The sequence below is a fragment of the Homalodisca vitripennis genome, chromosome 4 (genome assembly GCF_021130785.1).
Source record: "Homalodisca vitripennis isolate AUS2020 chromosome 4, UT_GWSS_2.1, whole genome shotgun sequence".
Lineage (NCBI taxonomy): Eukaryota > Metazoa > Arthropoda > Insecta > Hemiptera > Cicadellidae > Homalodisca > Homalodisca vitripennis.
Window position 1 is genome coordinate 181,724,471 of NC_060210.1, and position 20,784 is coordinate 181,745,254.

The 20,784-nt window shown below is 33.6% G+C and overlaps 1 protein-coding gene across 4 annotated transcripts; it reads right to left on the reverse strand.

Annotated features, from left to right (window-relative positions):
• Positions 1-704: 704 nt before the first annotated feature.
• On the reverse strand, positions 705-11,502 carry LOC124360731 (SAFB-like transcription modulator). 4 transcript variants are annotated; one of them, XM_046814586.1, is made up of 3 exons: positions 11,318-11,502; positions 946-1,646; positions 705-861 (listed from the first exon to the last, which is right to left on the reverse strand). In XM_046814586.1, exons 2-3 carry the CDS (start codon positions 1,641-1,643, stop codon positions 774-776), a joined length of 786 nt encoding a protein of 261 aa, XP_046670542.1. In that variant the 5' UTR covers positions 1,644-1,646; positions 11,318-11,502; the 3' UTR covers positions 705-773. The 4 variants fall into 4 exon arrangements, with proteins under 4 accessions (XP_046670542.1, XP_046670541.1, XP_046670540.1 ...); XM_046814585.1 differs by having other exon boundaries at positions 11,263-11,500; XM_046814584.1 differs by having other exon boundaries at positions 11,113-11,477.
• Positions 11,503-20,784: the final 9,282 nt, after the last annotated feature.

Sequence of the window (20,784 nt, forward strand, 5' to 3'; positions counted from 1 at the left end):
TGGAGGGGGGAAATGTGTGCTGGGGGTGTTTCGGTTAAGAGGAACACAGCAATGGCTACTGGTGGCGTCCTAATGGGGGAGGGGAGGCGAGTAGCCGCAGCGGTTACAACACGGGGTGGGGGAGGGGGGAGGTAGGGGGGGGGTGGGGGGGAGGGTCGCAGGTGCGGATGGTAGGGTGGCTGCGAGGAGTTGTGAGGGAAGCGGGGAGTCTTCTTCGGAATTCATGGCGGAAGCGGTGGTGGTGGGTGAATTATAGTTGGGGGGGACAGGCTTAGGGAGGGCAAGGGGGACGTGGCACACCGCATACGGAACACACAGTAGATGGGATGGGTGAGATGAAGGGCAGGCGGGGAAGAGAGATTGGGTTTAGGGTGACGTGTGACCGATTGGGAAGGAGTTGTTTTGATCTTTAATTTTTTACAACAGTAAACCAGATGATGCATTTATTAACAATCTCCCACGGGCGTGGGGGGTAGGGAGACGGGGGGTGGGTGGGGGGCTGATATTTCTATCGTAGATTATTATTACCGCCTTGTTACAAAATACAAGAAATCAAACCTCCACTAAAATGAAAATCACCTCGTGTTATAATAAAAATTACGATTACAAAATTATTTATTTATCCAAAAATGAATGTAATTGGTAAAAATGTCAACTTCAAAGACAATATACTTTTATGAATCATTTAACTTAAGTTTAGATAATATATAAACCACATTCAAGGCTCAGTTCATTAGGCGACAATTTATTAAGCTAAAGTCATATAAAAAATCTTACACAGGGCTGGCATCACTTTCTGGGTAATCTTCAAATGTTGCTTCCTCATTTTCACAACTTTCTGATATTATCTGCGGATAATTGCTGTAACATAATTATGGTACAAATTAAAAATCTTTTTAATCAAGACGAGTAGTTTAAATCAATGACAGTTCAGAAAAAAATTACCTTAATGAAGTGTAGGTCTTAAGTTGATGGTATATTCCGTGAAATTCAGCTATTGCTCTTGATTGTTCAATAAAATTGTCATTATTTAGATTATTAAATTGGTTTTCAAACATCTTATGTATTGGATCAAAAATTGGTTTATTTTGTAGACTGTTAATAGTATCAACCTGCCCAGGTAGTAGCTGAGCTTTATATTTCAAACGCAAACGAGCAGCATTAACTTGATGACGTTGGCGGGCAAGACGAATAGCTCTTGCTTCTTCAGTCTCATTTGCACGAGACATAGCCACTCTGATCCTATCCTTCTCTAGACGGATAGCTCTCTGCTCAGGAGTTTCCTGGCGACGGCGCTCAGCCTGCCTTACAGCAGCTGCTTCTCGTTGCGCTTTTAATCGTTCATAAACAAGACTTTGTTTTATTGTTAATTCATTAAAAGTAGAATCATTTTCAAGAAACTTTAGTCTATTATAAACAGATTTCTCAGTAGATCTTCGACTTGCTCTAACAGTGTTCTGTCTTGCTCTATCCTTTGCTAAGCGAATTTCTCTTTGTAATTCATTTTCACCAGCACGTCTTATGGCTGCTCGTGTTCTGTTCTTTTCTAGTCGGAGAGCCTTATGTTCAGGAGTCTCTAGTTGTAATTTCTTACGTCTAGCATTTTGTTTCTGTCTATAAGATTTTTTACGTGTCCGTGGCATGACCTAAAAAGTGGCAAAATTACAATATAAGGGTTGAAACTGGACTGAACTACAGAACTAGTTTTACGTAACAAAACTACAGTAATCTAATGTTTAATTGCAGGGTTTATGAAAATATTTCAACTAACACACAGTTTATATATATACAGTATGTATATATATATATATGTATATATATATATATGTATATACCTCATTAATATAAAAAAAGAAAAGTAGGTGAAGAAGAACGACATTTGTGTGTTTAGGTGTTTGGATATCTGATACTCAATCACACAAAATCAATCAAGTGGACAGATAGATATCAGAAAATATTCTTATTTTTAGAATGAAATACTGCTTATTATAAGACAACTTATTCCAGAATTGTACATTTGCATGAAAAAAAATATAATCTATCACAGTGTGCTGTAAATAGTAATGACAGTAGTATTATATGACTTTTATTATAGTCAGCAGCAGTAACAAACCATTTAGTGAGCGGCACCAATATAACTCTATGAACCATTGATTTTTTGACTATAATTTGAACAAACAAACAATCACAGGTGAGGCCGTGATTATTCCAAATTTAATCACAAAGCAATGCACAAGTCACAGAGAGCAACTCTTTATTGCAGGAAAACATCAAAGGGAGACAGTGAGACTGTTTTGCACTGAAGAGACATACTATACCAATTATGTATAAATAAATTTATATAACACCTACATTGAACCAAGAAAATAGGGTACTACAGCAAACAGAGATGGAAGCAAGGTAATAGAGATTGAAAGCAAGGTCATATAATGCACTGTATCAGGTTTATAGATAGTCATACCTTTGTAGAACTAATTTTATTAATCTGGGCATAAACAAACTCAACAAAAACCTGAATAATAAGAGCAACTCACAATTTTGCTTGACCTATGAACCCTTTACCATAAAAACTAGAATAATGTTTATACTTGATATATGGTTATTTCCATTTTTTAATCATCGTAGGCCTCCATCATATTACACTATAAATGCTTTTACAACAAAAAAACTACCGTTATAATTCATTGTGGTTAGTCCAGGATCCATTTTAATTACTAAAAATATAATTGGTTATATCCTACCATCAATTCAATCCAAATTCATGTTGTCTTAATAGTTATGGTGACATGTTTTGAAGGCTAACCTTCATCGTCAGACCTCAGTAGCCTTGGTAGTGGATGACTTTGTAATAGAATTAAAATTACACAACACAACACAGTATAAATATATATATATATATAATATATATATATATATATATATATATATATATATCTTCAATAAGATAGAAAAAAATAAAAGAAAAGAACATAAAAATTCTCTATACTTCGTCGTAAGACATTTTCAAGAGATATACAGTAGGTAAATAAGTAAATATATCAACAAAAAATAATAAACAAAAGAAACGTCATATGTTAATAAAACTAATTTTGAATTACGTACAAAGAGTAAATAATTTTGCGTAATACAAGGAATATAAAGTTATAAATTAAATTTGTAGTTAAATGTGTAATGTTATAAATTAAAATTGTAACGTGTAATTTATACATACTGCTATCCGTACCTTAAATTTAGACCATCCGGATGTTTAGTTTGTAGCACCCTCTGATGAGCTATTTCTAAATAATTTTATTTTAAGTTTATGGGGGTTCTGAATTTTGTTAATACTTTTTAGAGAAAAGCATTCATCGAATTTTTTGTTATGCTCCATTGCATGGGCCGAAATAGGATTTGATTTAATTTTAAGATTTGTATCGCTGCGATTTTTGTTCATTCTAATGTGCAATGGAGTTATGGTCTGACCAATGTAGTCCTTCGGACAGTCTTTACATGACAATTGGTAAATGACATTGCTGGATTCACAAGTCATTTTACCAACTATCGGATAATTTCTTTTCGTTGTGTTGCTACAGAAATGTTTTGAACTTATTATTAAATTACATGTTTTGCAGCGAGGCTTAAAACAGGGTTCACAGCCAAAAGGTTTGTTTAAATTTTGAGTTAGCTCATCAGAGGGTAGTTTTGGTCTTACTAATATGTTTTTCAAATTTTGAGGCTTTTTAAAAAATTACTTTAGGTGGATTAGTAAACACATTTTTGGTTACAGGTGAAGCTTGTAGAATATTGTGTGCAGTTTTTATCATACCATTAATTTTGTATAATTTTGGATGATAGGTGGTAATAAATTTTCCTTGGTTTTTATAATTCCTAGGAGTAGAGTTTTTTGATTTTTGCATGTTATTATTTACAATTTTGTTAGGATATCCTCTATTTCTAAAAACATTTTTTAATTTTTCAGTGTGACAATAATAATCCTGATTATTAGAGCAGAGTCTCTTTGCTCTAATAGTTAGACTTTTCGGAATAGATTTTTTAACGTAACCAGGATGGCAGCTTGAGTAATGTAAATACTGCATTGGATTTGTATCTTTGACATGGATTTTCGTTTTAAGGTGTCCCTGCTCTAAAAACACATCGACATCTAAAAACGTAACAAGATTTTTAGAAATATTGAAAGTGAATTTTAAAACTGAAAATGAATTTAATTGTTGAATAAAATGTGTTAAACTATCCATGCCATGTTGCCAAATAATAAAAATGTCGTCAATAAATCGGAACCAAACTAACGGTTTTAAATTTTGAGATGTTAAAAAATTTTGTTCCAGAAGTCCCAAAAATAAATTTACATATGAAGGTGCCATTCTGGTTCCCATTGCGGTTCCTTTCATTTGTAAGTAATTTTTTGTTTTTAAATCTAAAATTATTCATGGTAAGTATAAAGGTTACTAGGGCAGATAAAAAAGAAGTAGAAGGTTTTCGAATTCCTAGGTCTTAAACTTAAAAAATGTTCTACAGTTCTTATTCCATCGTCATGAGGAATATTTGTGTACAATGATTCCACGTTCAACTGTAGCCAAAATTAATTCACCGTCCAGGGGCTGGGGTATTTCAGAAAGTCTGTCAATAAAGTGATTGGTGTCCTTTATGTGTGACTGTAAAGATTTGGCCAAAGGTTGCCAATATATATATACCACTATATATATATATATATATATATATATATATATATATATATATATATATAGTGGTATATATATACCACTAGCAAAATATACACAAAACACGGTCGTGCACAATGTTTCCTGCAGACTGCAGTGGTAACGACAGGTGGACGACTGGAATTAGGTAACGTCACTCTCTGGTTATGTCCCCCATGTGGTGTTATCACTACAATCAGGTTTTCTGATTGGGGCTTTGTCCTTTCCACTGTTAATAACGAACAGTGTTGAATAAGCTATTGGATTTGTAATGTAGTTTTTCATTCAACAGGTCAATGCTGATGTCACTTTTAAAAACTGAACAAATTTCGTATTCTTCCAAAGTTGATAGTAAACTGCCCAAGTTACAGTGATTATTACTTCTAGACCATTTTCTACTGCATCCATGTTGTGGTTTTCGTCCAATAGATGTTAGGTAAAAGTAGACCTTTGTTTATTTAATTTGACATTGGGATGGTGTTCCTTGTATCTTTGTTTAAACGAACTAATGGTTTGTCCTATGTAATTTTTGGGGCAGTCTTTGCATTTTATTTTATACACTCCAGTCTTGTCTGATACATCACAAACCTGCTTTTTCGTTTTTAATATGTTGTTTAATTTATTTGTTGTTTTAAAGGCCAATTTATGTAATGTTTCTTTAATTCTTTAGCAATAGTATTTTGTACAGAGTGGTTGAATTTAACACATACATTTTTTTTTATTGGACGTTTTCACTTCAATTTTGCTATTTTTTATGTGTTTCTTCACCAATTTATCAACCACATTGTGAGGAAAACCATTGGATTTTGCGATATATTTTATTCTATTAAGTTCCTTGGTATAGTTTTCTGGGCTTAAAGGTACATTTTTATAATATGTTTGTCATAGTTGTAGGCACCAAATTTTTTACATATTGGATGGTAGGAGTTTGAATGGATTGTTTGGCTTGATGTTGGTTTCTTATATATGCTGTAATCAAATCTGTTGTTATGCTTCTTTAATGTTAGTCCAAAAAATTAGCTTGTTGGTTTTTTCTATTTCAACGGTGAATTTTAGTTTTGGTGTAATATTTTCAAATAATTGTGCAACATGCTTAACTGCCAATCTGAACAATTAAATAATACAAAGATGTCATCTATGAAAAAACAGTGGTATAGGCCTATTTTGTTACTGTGTTTATTAAGTTCTGAGAATATGTGTTCATTTATTAATTCCTTTATAAATGTTCAACTTTATTAATCCTTTTGCAATAGTATCAAATAATTCAAGTGTTATTTAACAATATTTATGTTAAGTTAACATAAGGTTTTAGATAGGTTAACTTGTATCTGTGATGATATTAGTCTATCTGTATTTGTGACACTATTCTGACTGTATTTATAATATTACAGCTTTGAATAAAGATCTATGACTATGACTATGACTATTGAAACCATTAGCGCTATCCTGTTAAACATCATGAATGTCACAGAGAAATTTTATTTTATGTAATTGGTACTTTATAAAAACTTCAAAATACTACTCTTTAAATTTAAAATCCAGTCATTTGAAAATGGATCAGGAAATTGGAATAGCTTCCAGTAAGCATCACCTATCACAAACGTGTTTGGTGTGTCATTTGAAAAGTACATGCCAATAATGTCCTAGTTAGTCATCAAAAAATTGCTTATGAAGTGCTGACAACTGCTATTATACAGGGTGTCCTGTAACTCCCTGGACGAAGATACAGTAAAACACATTATTGCTCTGGTCGAGAAAAACACATTTCACCATATGCACATGTGTATCTGGTGCTTAATTTCTGTCTATATGTTTTTTATAAAAAAATTAATATTTTTAAAACTAATAAATTATATCATACCAAATTTAAGTCAAATGTTTATGGTAACAAGGCCAGTTACTGCAAAAAATATTATGATATTATCTTCAATATTTTCAAATGGTTGCCATTGAAACTTGTTAATATTTTAAAGACCAGCAATTATACTTAGGAAAGACAAGAATAACATTTTTTAAAGGATTTTATTAATGACACCAAAATTATTTACATTATATAATAATTAACTGATTTAGAGCAGATTAACTGTGACATGACATGGCCCACATTGAGGTTCTCAGCGAACAGCTAATGATAGAAACATCGAATAAACAGCAGCTCCAGAATATCTTATGCCTATTGCACTCAAATCTGAGTTCTTTTATTTAAAGCGATGAAGTACATTAAGATCTGTTGCTAAGTAACTTTTGTTTCATCTAAAGAAATAAAAATCAATAGAGGTATTTTAAAACGTGTTAAAAACAATAAATGACTTTATATAACTGATACAATTTTATAAATGTCTGAGCAATAACAAATAAAAAGAAAAAAAAACAAACATCTTAAATAACAGAAACTAACTGCTTTATTTGTAGTAAGCAGTAAAAACAAAAATTTTTTTCACTCGTAAAGTTAGATATTAAATTTGTTTTTGCCATTTTCATTACAGTACTAATCAAGTAAAGTATAAATATTGTATAAAATTTTAATTTAAACAGATTTTTTAGCCACTTTATTGAACTTCAGTTAAAAGTGCCAACAGCTGTTTAGTGTTAGTCAACTTTTGGCTATGAAACATAAATATTACAATTTTATGTTTCAATTCAAAAATATTCCAGGTAACTTTTCAAATCTTACTCTTCATATAAAACTTCCTCAGATTTCAAAGAATATTTTACAAGAAAAATTAACCAATTTGTCCAGCCGTTCTCGATATTAGCGTCTGACAACACAGTTTGCGATTCATTTTTATTTTTAAGACGTATGTTATGAAGTAAGATAATTTATAAATAAGACATCTAGTATTCAGGTTTTGAGTCCTAATGAAGAAAGTAGTTTTTGTAAATCTATCTTTATCGAAATTAAATATGTAGACTATAATAAATCATCACAAACTCTTGTGATATGTCTGATGAAGATAGCCTTGTTATCGAAAGGCCTCAAAAAAATAAAAAGTTATTAGTATTGGTTAGTGAATAAATTTTAAAAAAGACTGCTGTTACTTTTGTCAGTTGTACTTTACATTTTAGCCATGTCAGCAATAACGATCTCAAACCACTTTTATCAATTTATTAAAATAGTATTCCCAAAAAGAATTTTTTGGCGGTCACAATCCATAATTGCATGTTTGAAATTTTTGTTATATCTCAAATAGTCTATCAATGTAGGGGACCGAGGAGAATCAGTGTTTTGGGTGGAGTGGATAACAAGCTAAGAAGGGATAGGCATTGGTGGAGGGGATAATCGGGATACCAACACTCAGGCCAACAAAGTACTAGGAATTTTAGATGTCCAAGCATTTTTGCAACAGGTTCTACCTCAACGGTGAAAATTAATTGATGTTTATTCATCACATTCTAACTCAATGTTAACATTTCTCTCTGTGCTCTGTCTTGTTCCTCTTTCTCTATATTTTTGCAACATTTTCTAGCGTTGCGCATCTTATTTGAGCATCTCGTTATTAAATAATTATTTTTATCTATTTTGTGATTGGTCAGACCTTTCTGCATTGTATATTTCTAAATAAAGACGTTGTGCTTTGTGTTTTGGCATCAGCATTAACCATTACGTTTTCGGTTTCTTCAGTAAATTTTGGTTCTCGGAAGATTGTAAGTAGAACAATGGAGTTACCTTCAACAAGTAGTGAAATGGTACAACTTGTGATCAATATGAGTGTAGTGGATGTTCTGTTTCATAGTTCAGAAATTGTGTATTTTTTAGTCCGACAAGGAGTTTTAAACAGGTTTTCCTTACGTGTAAGTTAAAATGTGGTGGCCACTGTCATCCAGCTGAGGATGCACTGTTGTTTTTTGTTGTTGCTGAGGGTGCATTTAATATTTTATAAATTTCTGTTATTTTTATTACTTTATTTTAATTATGTTTGAAATGTTATTACTTTAATTCTTTTGTTGGCTGTTTGGACACTTTTCTAACATAAAATAAACTTTGGGTAGAGTGAACACAAGCCCCCATCTAATATAAATTTAGGTACTATCTAAAGGGTGTTTTTTTTCTTCCAGCCAGAAGTACCGGTGGCGCCAAAGCCCACACTCATGGCCAGGGGCATTTCGGTTTAGTCTTTCTCAGGTGATCTGAGCATGAATTATAGGACTATCTTGAAAATGTTTCTCTTTTATTTTGCGAGAAGTTGGGGTGGCACCATGGGCACAACTGAAGCCTGCACTAATGGCCAGAGGTGTTCCCAATGTAATTTCAGTTATTATTTTGGCTTTGCTGTTTTATATCTGTTATATTAATATGCTATGCATTTATTTTCTTATTTTCAGTTGAAATTTTGACAAATAGTGTGAAGTGGCTCAAGTAAATATGGGATAGGGTACGATAAGCCAACCTGGTTTTTTTATATTGTTATACGATATTACTTAATTATAACTTTCAACATAACTAACCAATATTATGAATTCCAATTCCAATATTATGAACCAATATTAAGAAAATTCCAATCTTCTTTCTTCTCAATTTACTCAAAAATTAAACTCTAGTCAAATTTAACTTTTCATACTGGCTGAAATATTTCCAAAATTTTTGTATTTACATTTTTACACCATATGTTATTTTAATATTAATTATAACAAACAATGTGTAAATATTTATTTGTGGAGTTGCCTGAAGATGAAACCTTTGGTTTTGAAAGGCCTCATTAAAAAATAAACAATTTGGAAAAAAGTAGTGTTTTTATTAACATTCAGTAACATTTAAAGAATTTTCCAGTTGCTCCAAGAGTCTACAATAACTAACCAATACTGATTTTTGAACAATAACTAACTTGTATCAACTATAAACACTTTTTCATATAATTAAACGTATTTTCTTTTACAGATAATAACAGACAGTTGAAAACTCATGGAGGAGGACCGTGCAACGAAGTTTAAAAAGTGGCATATCAGCCGACCTGCTTGCAGAGCATCTATGTGGGTATTTGTGCAGAAGAGAAGTATGGTTTTCTAGAGAAGATGCTTCAACAACTTCTCAAAAATGGTTAATCATTGCTACATAGGAGAAAATATATAAATAATTATGCATATTTCATATTTTCTGTTATAAATGTTGTTTGTTGTTATCATTCCATTATTAATTAGGAGTTTTATTCCAGCTCAATTATTATTTATAAGATTATCACTATGTGCATTATATTTAGTTATCTTAATTTAAAATACGATTGTGACTATAGCTATAGATATGTTGCATGAACATATAAACAATGAATGTTTATGAACATATATGAATGTTGGTCGTATTTGGGTACTTTGGGATTATACCGACCACACCAGTATGAAGAACACAAAAATAGAAATTTATAGAAACAAACATGATAGAACGAAAAAACAACTCTTCAATTACAAAATTACAAACTTACAAGTATTTCCAGGTATTGTGATCGGTATTGTTGTCGCTGTTATCTTATCTTTCTCGAGAATCCTGATTACGGCAGGCCGCGCGGCATCACGTGATTTGCACGGTACATCATTGCCTTTCCATTACAATTCAATTTATATTTCTGATTAGCCCCTCTAGAATTTGATATTTTACTGATAGGTACTATCTCGAGGGATGTTTTTCTTTCGTCGACATCAGCGCGCGGGGCAGCACCGAAGGTGCTGTCGAAGCCCGCGCTGATGGCCGGAGGCACTCGCATTTTGGGTGGCGGAATGTGATCAAGAATAAAAACAAGTTTTGAGTGTTTTTTTAATAAAAAGTTTAGTTTGGTAAATGTTTGTTTTTGTTGAATTTTTGTGTTTGGAGAAATGTAGAGGTAAAACACGGAAGTACAACAAAGCGATGCACCAGCTGAACGGGCGGCGAGACTCTGCAATCACGTTATCTACTAGACGCTCGACTTTGACCTCTGTCTGAGGATGGGGAGGTGTTTGCGATAAGACAATTCCTGTTTTATATTGACGAAATATTGTTCTACGCTAATCTAGTAATCAGTAGAAACAAAATGTGAAATAACGATTCATGTCTGGGTGTGGTCGGTATAATCCCAAAGTACCCGTATTTGATACATGAATATCAAGTGATGATTGTACTAATCGATTTAAAAAAACCAGTTCCGCTTATCGTACTCTAATCCCCTTATGTCTTAAACTGCTGTTATTTAGTATTCTAACTACACTGAGGTTGATTGACAGTTCTATAATTCAATATATGAAGTACTAAGCGATATAAACACTGGGTCTCCTTATCATACTCTCCCCTCATTTTATATAATAGGGCCTTAGTAATTAAGAACCTGGATCGAAATGTTTGCATGTTTTATTAATATATCAATGAAAATGTTGAATTATTATTACTAACTTGGATTGTCATTGTAACATTATTTTAGAATCATAAATTAAGTAATGTCATTTCACCTACCTCCCTGTTAGATTAAATAAAACATTAGTAACATATTCTTAGTTTGCAATTCTTTTCCCTAAAATGGCCCAGGCCTATGTTTTTATAGGACGTCTTGTTAACAGCAGAGGCAGAAATAATAAATCAATAAATTGTAGAAATATGACTTACATAGCACAAAATAAAACAAGTGTTTTGAATAATAGAAGTAACAAAAATTACAAACTTCTCATTGTGATATGCGGCCTCCCGATTTAATTTTCTTTGTACCCAGATAATACTGATCAACCTAAGCCATTCATATACTACAACTAATCGTGTACAACGTAGGCTACATTCACATCACAATAATGTCTACCGACATTCAAATTCAATTAATTTTCAATAGCCAATGGCGATTGGCTTCATAGTCAGCTGTTGTGTTGCTGGAGAAACAGCTGAAAGGCGAAAGCGGGCAGTGTTTGGGTCATGATGGATTATTGTACAGTATTATTGGTCTGTCCTGTCAATGTACTAATCAATCTTCTTCAGTATTCCTCTAATGAAAAATCTCTAGTAGCCTCGGCCTATCATATTTTATTTTATTGATCCAACAATGTCGTCACTTTTAAAAAATTAATTATACAAGACAGAAAAATAGGTTATTTAAAAAGCAGAGTTACTAATGGTTACTTATACGCTAATTAGTTATTGTTAAAGATATAGTTGGTTCTCTGATATTTAAAACGAATAAATTTAAGACAAGAAAGCTTCTTTAGAACAACGCTGAACATAGTCAGGCAATCACTGAATAGATTTACGTTAGAGGCTCCTAACTATGTGCACAACTGTTGCAATCTACTCGTATATATGGGGTCATGCCCTTTGATTACGTATCAGGTATCAGTCTATGACGTGAAGATAGTGCCCACTGTCCAATGCTAAATTCTGCTCTGCTGTCACTAAACACGTAATGGTTGCACTATCTAGCGGCAAACTGAAGAAACAATGAGTTTATTAAACACAATACGTTATGTTTAATAAACTCTGGCAACAATAAAATATATTCAATATTTTGAATTTCATCTATAAAAATGAGATAACTACTATAAGATTAAACGGATTACAATTATAAACAAAACAATTTACAGTTATATCATGACTGTTCGCTGTTTATGTATTACTGAACACCGAACAAAGTTTCTGTCCCATATGGATGTAAGGCCTATTCTCTAGAAAGACAAAGGTTTGATGTTGGTGGACGAGAACTTCCGAGATCTCATGGTAGCCTATAAGTATATAGACAGCGTCAGCGAAGTAAATCACTCAAGATGCTGGACAATTTCATTTATATCTGTCTACTCTTTATCTCTAAAACGACCTGCTTTTAAATTTTATATGAACCCTCATTTCTATATAGGTAACACTGAGTTCGATAATGGTGCATGTCACTCCATGGAATTTGGCTAAGAGTTAGCAAATGTTTTTACATTGGGCCTATCCATAATGGGTAACCATGGTGGAAACGAGAAAATCCCAGAATAAATCAATGTGTAATAAATTGAGCACAACCATATGATTTGAACTGTAATACATATTTACATATAGCCTATCTACATCTATACATACATAATCTTTTGTAAAGACCTTCCGTTATCTAAACACTGATATCAATCCCAACTTAATGAACCGAACAAAAATGTTAACTTATCGTGTTCATAAAGATTATTTTTTAAGAATATTTCGTAAAAGATTTCATTTTTGGACTTTAAATATTGCATCAAACTTAATTTCTGCATAGACAAGAATGAGCTCTACGATGGTGCAAGTCTTATTGTGGAATTTGACTGAGGGCATTGAAGCCTATCACTGATACAGGGACGTAGCCAGCGAGGGGGTCCAAGAGGTCCGGATCTGCCCCCTAATGTTAATTTTTCAAATTACTTTTTTTAATAAGCGATTATTTTTATTTAAGTAATTAAGTATTACTATATCGGCTATTACTTTAACTTTATTACCAAATCATTTTAAACTAATTTTACTATGCAATCTCTTAGAGCCTGACTTCTGTCTATTATGACTGTCTTTACAAGCTCTATTTGTGTTGTAACATGAAAAGGCGCATCAGAAACCAAGCGGGCGAGCCCTTACACAGACCATCAAAGTCAACAGCCCCTTCGTCAGGGTGTGCAGAAGGCGATGCATAGGTAGTGGCCCAGCGTAACTACAAAAGTGCTAACTAGTCGTTATATCAGCATATAAATGAAAATGTATTAAATGGTTTTAATACGGTTATAGTAAACCGTGTAAAATTTTCCATAATAAAGCAATGTAATGATCAAACATTTGGTTTTTGTATTGTTTTTCCATCGAACGTCGAAAACAAGATATAAGTACTGTAAATAATTTCAGTAGTGTTTCAACTTTGCCACATCTAACTGTTAAAGACACAGGAGCTCCATGCACTTCATCGTCTTCCACTCGGGCTAAGTATTGGGGAAATACAGAAATGAAGTTATGATATTGGTAAAATTTCCGAATACCTGTTTTCTACTCGTCGTAGTCTCAAGTTTTCAAGTAACAGCTGCAAGAGCTACGTAGCAAGGTTTTATTTGCAGTAGATGAACCAAATGATAACTTTGTATTCTCTTCTAGATTAGTAGGTAAAAGAAAACAGTTATATTTCAAAAGAAACTGGTTGAAACGATTTATCTGGTTAGCTTACTCTAAATCAGCCGATGGGACTTACTATAAGTATTCGGTTGCATGTTGTACTAAAGCAGTTGGAAATGGGTCCCATGAACACATTGGCTCTCTAGTGTCATCACCTTTTATCAAATGGAAAGATGCGTCAGAAGAGTCTAATAAACATGATGCAACAAATTATCAAAAAATGTTCTACCTTTGCTAAGGTTTTTTAAAGGTAAAAATTATGCTCATGTGTTGCTTCTCAGATACACGTCAAAAGAAAAAACAGGTTGAATTAAATTGAAACAATTATTTATGTGGGAGCAAGTGTTGCCTTTGAAAGGCGATGGGCATAACTTGGTTGTAGTAACTGTGGTCTTACTGACTTGCATAAGCCCAAGTCTAAAGATGAGAAATTCAAGGCTTTTTCAAGGGGATAAGGAACTAAGAGAGCATTTGATCAACAGTCCTAAGAATGCAACTTACATTATTTCTACTGTACAAATTCTACTGTACATTAATTACTGTACAAAATTAAATTTTAGACATGTTTTGCAGACAATACAAGCATCTGTGTTGTAATTACATCACTACTTATGTGTAATCAATTTAAATTAATAAACCTGCACAGCCTACTACATAAAACCGTCCCTCAACAATCGTGAATATCGTCAATACAAACTATTAAAAGCTTTAAAATCTTTGTGATAAAGTCAATTTTTATTTTGCTTTTTAAATTTAGAAGTTTTAAAATTTGAATATTTCCGAGGGAGATTTCCAATTTCGTTGATCCCCCTCAATATTTCCTGGCTACGTCCCTTCACTGATAACATTTTAATTTTGTCTACGTAGGGGACATACATATATTTTCTATATCATTGTTTGTCTGTCTGTCTACAAGATATATTAAGAATGAAATGCTATAGACTTTTGATTTGATTGCAACCTTAATTAATCGACACGTGGAGTAGCGTACTCCTGCCTTGTTTGTAAATAGATACTTCTTTGGTTATACAATATATACTAATAAAAATAGAGGCATTACAGTACACAACGCAGGATTGCGCTGATATCAAATATTGTTACCGGCTTTTAACAATGACTTACCACTGTTTTTGTGATAATGTTGGCTGTACAGTTTTTATTGTGTACTCTATGGATTCCGTCAGTAGATTGAATTTACAATCTGTAGTTTTTTTGCATTTTTTTACCATATGTTTGATGTTTCAAGGTTAGTTCTGTTCTGGTGTGTCTTGTTTTTTTTTTTTTTTTTTTTTTCAAAAGCTTTATTTCTGGTTCAATTATTACAAGTAAATAATTATACAAGAGAAGTTTTGAATCATAGAGAACAGAAGAAACATAGAAATATTAACATTAGTGGGTTTGCTCCAATGGAGACACCCTATAACATAATACAGTTAACAGAAAATAAACAATAAAATTAGTACTTGACAAACAATGTAAGTTTCAAATTATAATAAAATGTCTTGAACAAGACGTGCTTTCAGTCTTCTGTTGACAGTTCTTTGGCCAATGTTAAAATGGACAGCACCTGTTGATTGGTCCAGAGTTTCTAGAAATGTAGCACTTAGTTTTCGGATGTAGTCACAGATGGTCGGAATTTCTAAATTCATTATGAATCTGTCGGTTTCTAACAAACCATGGAGAATTTGTTGCTATTCTCAAAAACTTGTTTTGAAAATACTTGAAGTTTGTTCATTTTTGATTTATGGAGGCAAGGACCCCAAACTGGACAAGCATAAGTTAAGAGGGGTCTGAATATTCCTTGGTAGATTAAAAGAGCGCATTTAAGTTTAAGAGATGATCTTCTATTGATAATTGGGTACATTTGTGCCAATCTTGTGTTTGCTTGATTTAATTTTGAATTTATGTGCTGTTTATAAGTAAGTTTAGAGACTAATAAGACACCCAAATATTTAACAGTTCTGTCATTTTCATTCCATGGTATGATGTTATCTTGAATTTCTATATTCCTTAAGGGATTGAATTTTCTTAGCGAAAATATTTTCGCTTCACATTTTAGAGGGTTAAGTGCGATTTTCCAATTAACGAACCAATCCAACAGTAGGTCTGTATCAGTCTGAAGCATGTCAACTGCTGTGTCAATGTCTTGATGTTGGGAAATCAAGGCAGTGTCCAATCAGCGAAAAGAGCAAGCGTAGAATGAGCTGGAATGGGTAGGTCATGCATGAACATATTAAACAGGATAGGTCCTAAAATTGAGCCTTGTGGCACACCAGCCCGGATCTGTCGAACAGTGGAATGAGTAGAATTTTATTTTTACTGAAAAAGTCCGGGTTTCTAAAAATGATTCGATGATGTTTTGCAAGTAATTTGGAAGTCCAGTTTGAAATAGCTTATACAGAAGGCCTTTGTGCCATACTTTGTCAAAGGCCTGAGCAACATCCAGAAACAAAGCAGCAGAGTGTCTTTTATTTTCAAACCCTTGCACTATTGTTTGTGTTAACCTCGCAAGTTGCTGCGTAGTAGAATGTTTTGCCCTAAAACCGAATTGGTGGGGAGGAATACATTGAGCATCTTCAATGAATCTGCATAGTCTCTTCTGTATTAGCTTTTCAAATACTTTTGCCAGAGTGGGTAGTAGGCTGATGGGTCTGTAACTAGAGGGATTTCTAACAGGCTTACCGGCTTGTGGATAACAATAACTTCAGCATGTTTCCAGGATTTAGGAAAGTAACCAACGTGTAGGCATGCATTAAATAAAGTTTTTTAATAGCTGATGGGCTGTTGGCGGGAGTTCCTTTAATATTAAGTTTGTTATCAAGTCATACCCAGGAGCTTTCCTCAACGGTAGGTATTGGATAACATTTCTAAATTTCAGATGTTGAGATATACTGAGTGGGAAGCTCAGCAGATAAGAGTGTGCTATTTAAAAAACCTGTTGACTTCATCTTCAGTTTGCAAATTAACAGTAGGGTTAGGGGAAAAAGCATTTTCAAAATAATTCGCAAAAACCTCACATTTTTCAGAGTCACTCTGGTACGTCTCCTGGCCTTGTTGAAGGGGAGGGATCGTAGAAGGCGTTCTGAGAATTCTTTTGGTTGCCATCCACATTGAACTATCGCCTGGGTTTATTTCACTCAAATATTTCTGATAGTCATTAATTTTGAAAATATCTAATTCTGATTTTATTTTCCTGATGAGCCTGTTAAGCTGCATGCGATCTTCTGGATGCCTGTGTCTCTGCCACCGTCTCCTAAAAACATGTTTTTCTTTAATTAAATTAAGAATTCTTTGCGGAGGGCGATTAGGACAAAAACATGGTTTGTGATTGTTTTTGCGACTGCTTTTTTAACCGAATTTTTAATCAGCTCAGTGAATTGTAGTACACAGTTGTCAATATCTTCGAAAGACTGTAAACCAATTCGGCAAGATAATAATTAGTTTCTAATTCGTTATGAAATACAGCCCAGTCAACTTTACCATTTATTAGTTTCAATGGAGGATTGGTAAAATCGGGTTTTAATTGAAAAAAGTTACAATTACTGGTAAGTGGTCAGACGTTAACTCGCATAAGGTTTGCTGTACTATCGGTTCATTGAAATTATTAAACAAAACAATATCTAATATGTCAGGTTGCTGGTTTCTCTGCCACGGATAAAATGTTGGTTCTACAGGAGCAGATATATTAATAGTTGTACGCATCAAGTAGTCATTCAATTTATTACCCTTTGGGTTATTAGTGCGACATCCCCATAAAGTGTTTTTACTGTTTAGATCTCCCATTAAAATAGTAGGACTATTATTATAGAGAATCCTATTAAAAATCTTCATCAACAAAACGTTTGTTAGGAGGTAGGGTAAGTATGCTGATACTAATGAAAGTTGAGTCCATTTTGTAAAAATATTTTTATGGAAACAGCTTCTAAACTTTGTAACTGGGAGCAAGAAATTCGTGGTGTTTTATGTTTCTTTTGATCAAAAATTGCGACACCCCCAGAGGCATGAGGAGCCACTCGGTCCTGTCTGTAAATAGAATAGCCACTTATTTTAAATTTATCATTGGGCAGGAAGTGAGTTTCAGTGACACATGCAACATCTATATATGTCTTACTAGGAAATCTGTAAAGAGATGTTTTTTGTCTTTCAAGCCATTGGCATTCCAATTGAGAACAATTAAGTTTTTAAAGAGAGTTGGGGCCTGATTGTTAGTCACGGGCATTTTTTAAAGAAAGAAGCAATAACCTGCTGAATAACCTTTTTCAACTGGGGTATGAGTATTTTTACTACATTGCTTATTATTTCGTCAAGACCTGAGATGTTACCTGCTTCCAGAGATTGTGGATCCTCTACGGAGTTTGCAGTTGAAGGAATGTACGACGGATGAGCCCACCTCAGCATAGCTGGGGGAGTTCATATTCAACGGAGATCGAGGTGGAGATGATTTTTGGTTGAGTTTTCCCTAGGTTCGTTGAGTTTTCGGGTCGTGTCGTTGTAACTTGTGGACAAGATTCTTGGTCGTTCCCTATGGAGGATTTCTTGCGACCGGTCAATTTCTGCTTGATGCCCTGGTAGTATTTACACCTCCTGTAATTTGAAGTATGTTCCTCGCCGCAGTTAACACACACTGGTTTGGTTTCTTTACTGACCGGGCAGTCTGAATAGAGATGGGATCCCGAGCACCGCACACAGCGAGGGTCCAGTTTGCAGAAGTTTTTTGTGTGACCAAAGTCTTGGCATCTCAGACACTGTGGGATGTTTTTTGACTTCCTTTTAATTTCCACTTTAACTATGGCGTGAAACAATTGTTCAAGGTTTCATAATATCACGACCACTTTCCGAATTCTCCAGCTCTACAAAACAGAGTGGCATTGGACTTTTGTTTTTGTTGAACAATCTTGATACTTTAATGGTCGGGTAACCCATGTCACATAACTCTTGATTGATTTCTTCGTCAGTTAGAGAGTAGGGAACATTACGAATGATCACTTCAAGGTTTTTTGTCCTGGAAGGTTTAAACGTGAAAAACTTTACTTGATTTGTTTCATAAAAGTTAGTTAGTTTCCTGTAGTCATTTATTTCTGTTAGGTTTATCTTGATCGATTTAGCTTTGATTTCAGTTTGTGAAACTTGATATTACATTACACTTAATATCTTTTATTATTTCTTGGTGGTTATTTACGTCACGCAAAAATATTGGTGGGATCTTAGATCGTGATTTATTTTTTCTTTATATCATCAGGAGATCCTTGTTCCATTTCATGTCCTTGTTGTGAGGAAGGAAAGACAGTAGCTATGATCTGCAACATTGGTATGGGTTGGTTCAAGTATCTTGAATCGGTTTTTTGAATGAATCTCACTCACATCGAGGTAGTACTTCTTAGGAGGTGGAGAAGCATTTGCAGTTTTAGTAATATGTCGCTTTTTTGGATTCACGAAGTCGTTGTTGTTATCGGGGAAGAGGAACAGTTAGCATTTCATTCATGTCTAACGTCGAATTTTTGTCCGAGCGGGAACAATTCATTAGCCTGGCTGGCTGTCATAGCGGTAGGAGTAGGTTTAAAACATTTTAGGTTAAGCCTTTGTTTTACAATATTTGAAATTGAACATCAAATTTCTTGTGTGAACGAATCTTGTGAATTAATCAAACAAATACAATCTAAACACGGTAAAAAGTTGAAAACAATAATTAAAAACACTTAAATAAAACTTTTGAACAAACAATTCGAAGAAAAATAGCGGACTAGAAAACACTAGGTAAAACTGTTTTGTCAGTCAGCTGAAGATCTTTTTCAATCCGTGTGTCTTGTGGACATTTTTGGGAGCAAAGTCCCGGAAACTGCTACCTATAGATGCCAATAATGTGGGAACATTTACTGTAATAGCAGATGAAACTCTGAACGTGTCAGGCGTAAAAATGTCTTTATGCGTTCGCGATTCATTGATTCAGAAAACAGCTAGTATTCACCAGGACTTTTTGTGTTTTGTGGAAAATTATCGATATGATTGTTGAAGGCATTTCAACTCTGAAAATTTCTGAAATAAAATCTTGCTAAATATCTTGTAAACTAGCATCTATTGTTGTTCCATATCTCGGTGTTATATGTTTTTTGCCGTTTGACATTGTTAAATTTAATTTATCTTTTAAAAAGTCAATACAATGGTTTTTTACATTTCTTCAGCAACATTTATATTGAATTCTGTTTTATGTAATTTATTTCTTTAGTGAATGTAAGGTAATCCCATTGCAATAAATTGAGTTAAGGTAATAACTACGATCAACAGAAAACTACTTTTCTTTCAGGATTAAATGACTATATTATGGCTTTGTTAGCTAGAAAATATCTAATGAATTTATGTTTAATCCTTTAAACACACACCCATACCCCGCCAAAAGAAGCAGTCACTTCAACTAGAAGCGACAGCAACCTCTCCCTAGCACGACTGGATAGCCACTGAACAGAGCAGAGAAAACACACTGACATAAAAATGGCCACGATAGTCCCGCCCCAGCTGCGGTGAACGAACATGCGTGATTTTCATTTTCATTTCATAATTTCTATTTGCCACAAAAATGTACATCATTGACAAAGTTATAAATACAACTCATTACTACAGCCACGGCAAAATCTTAATAATTAAGCTTATACAGCAAACAGTGATTGTAACAGAATACAAAAAAAACAATAACCGTTAAAAATTCATAATTTAATTTTGAAAAAATTCATCTAAGCTATAAAATAGATTCTCCAACAGCCAGGAATAGAATTATTTTTAATGCGTGACGTTTCCGTGATGCGAAAACGAAGGTTTCCTCCCGTGCAAAACACATGTATAGCCCGCCTGTAGAAGTAGTCACTTCCATGATTAACAAATGTTAAGAGTTTTGAAAAATCTTGTTAGCCAAGGTTATGATGGAGTGAGCACAATGAGTTGAAAGTTTAATGGTGTCCAGCCACGTATAAAGGAAGATCATCCAAGAGCATTATATGTGCACTGTGCTAGCCACAGATCAAATCATGTTCTATCAAATGCTTTTAATAA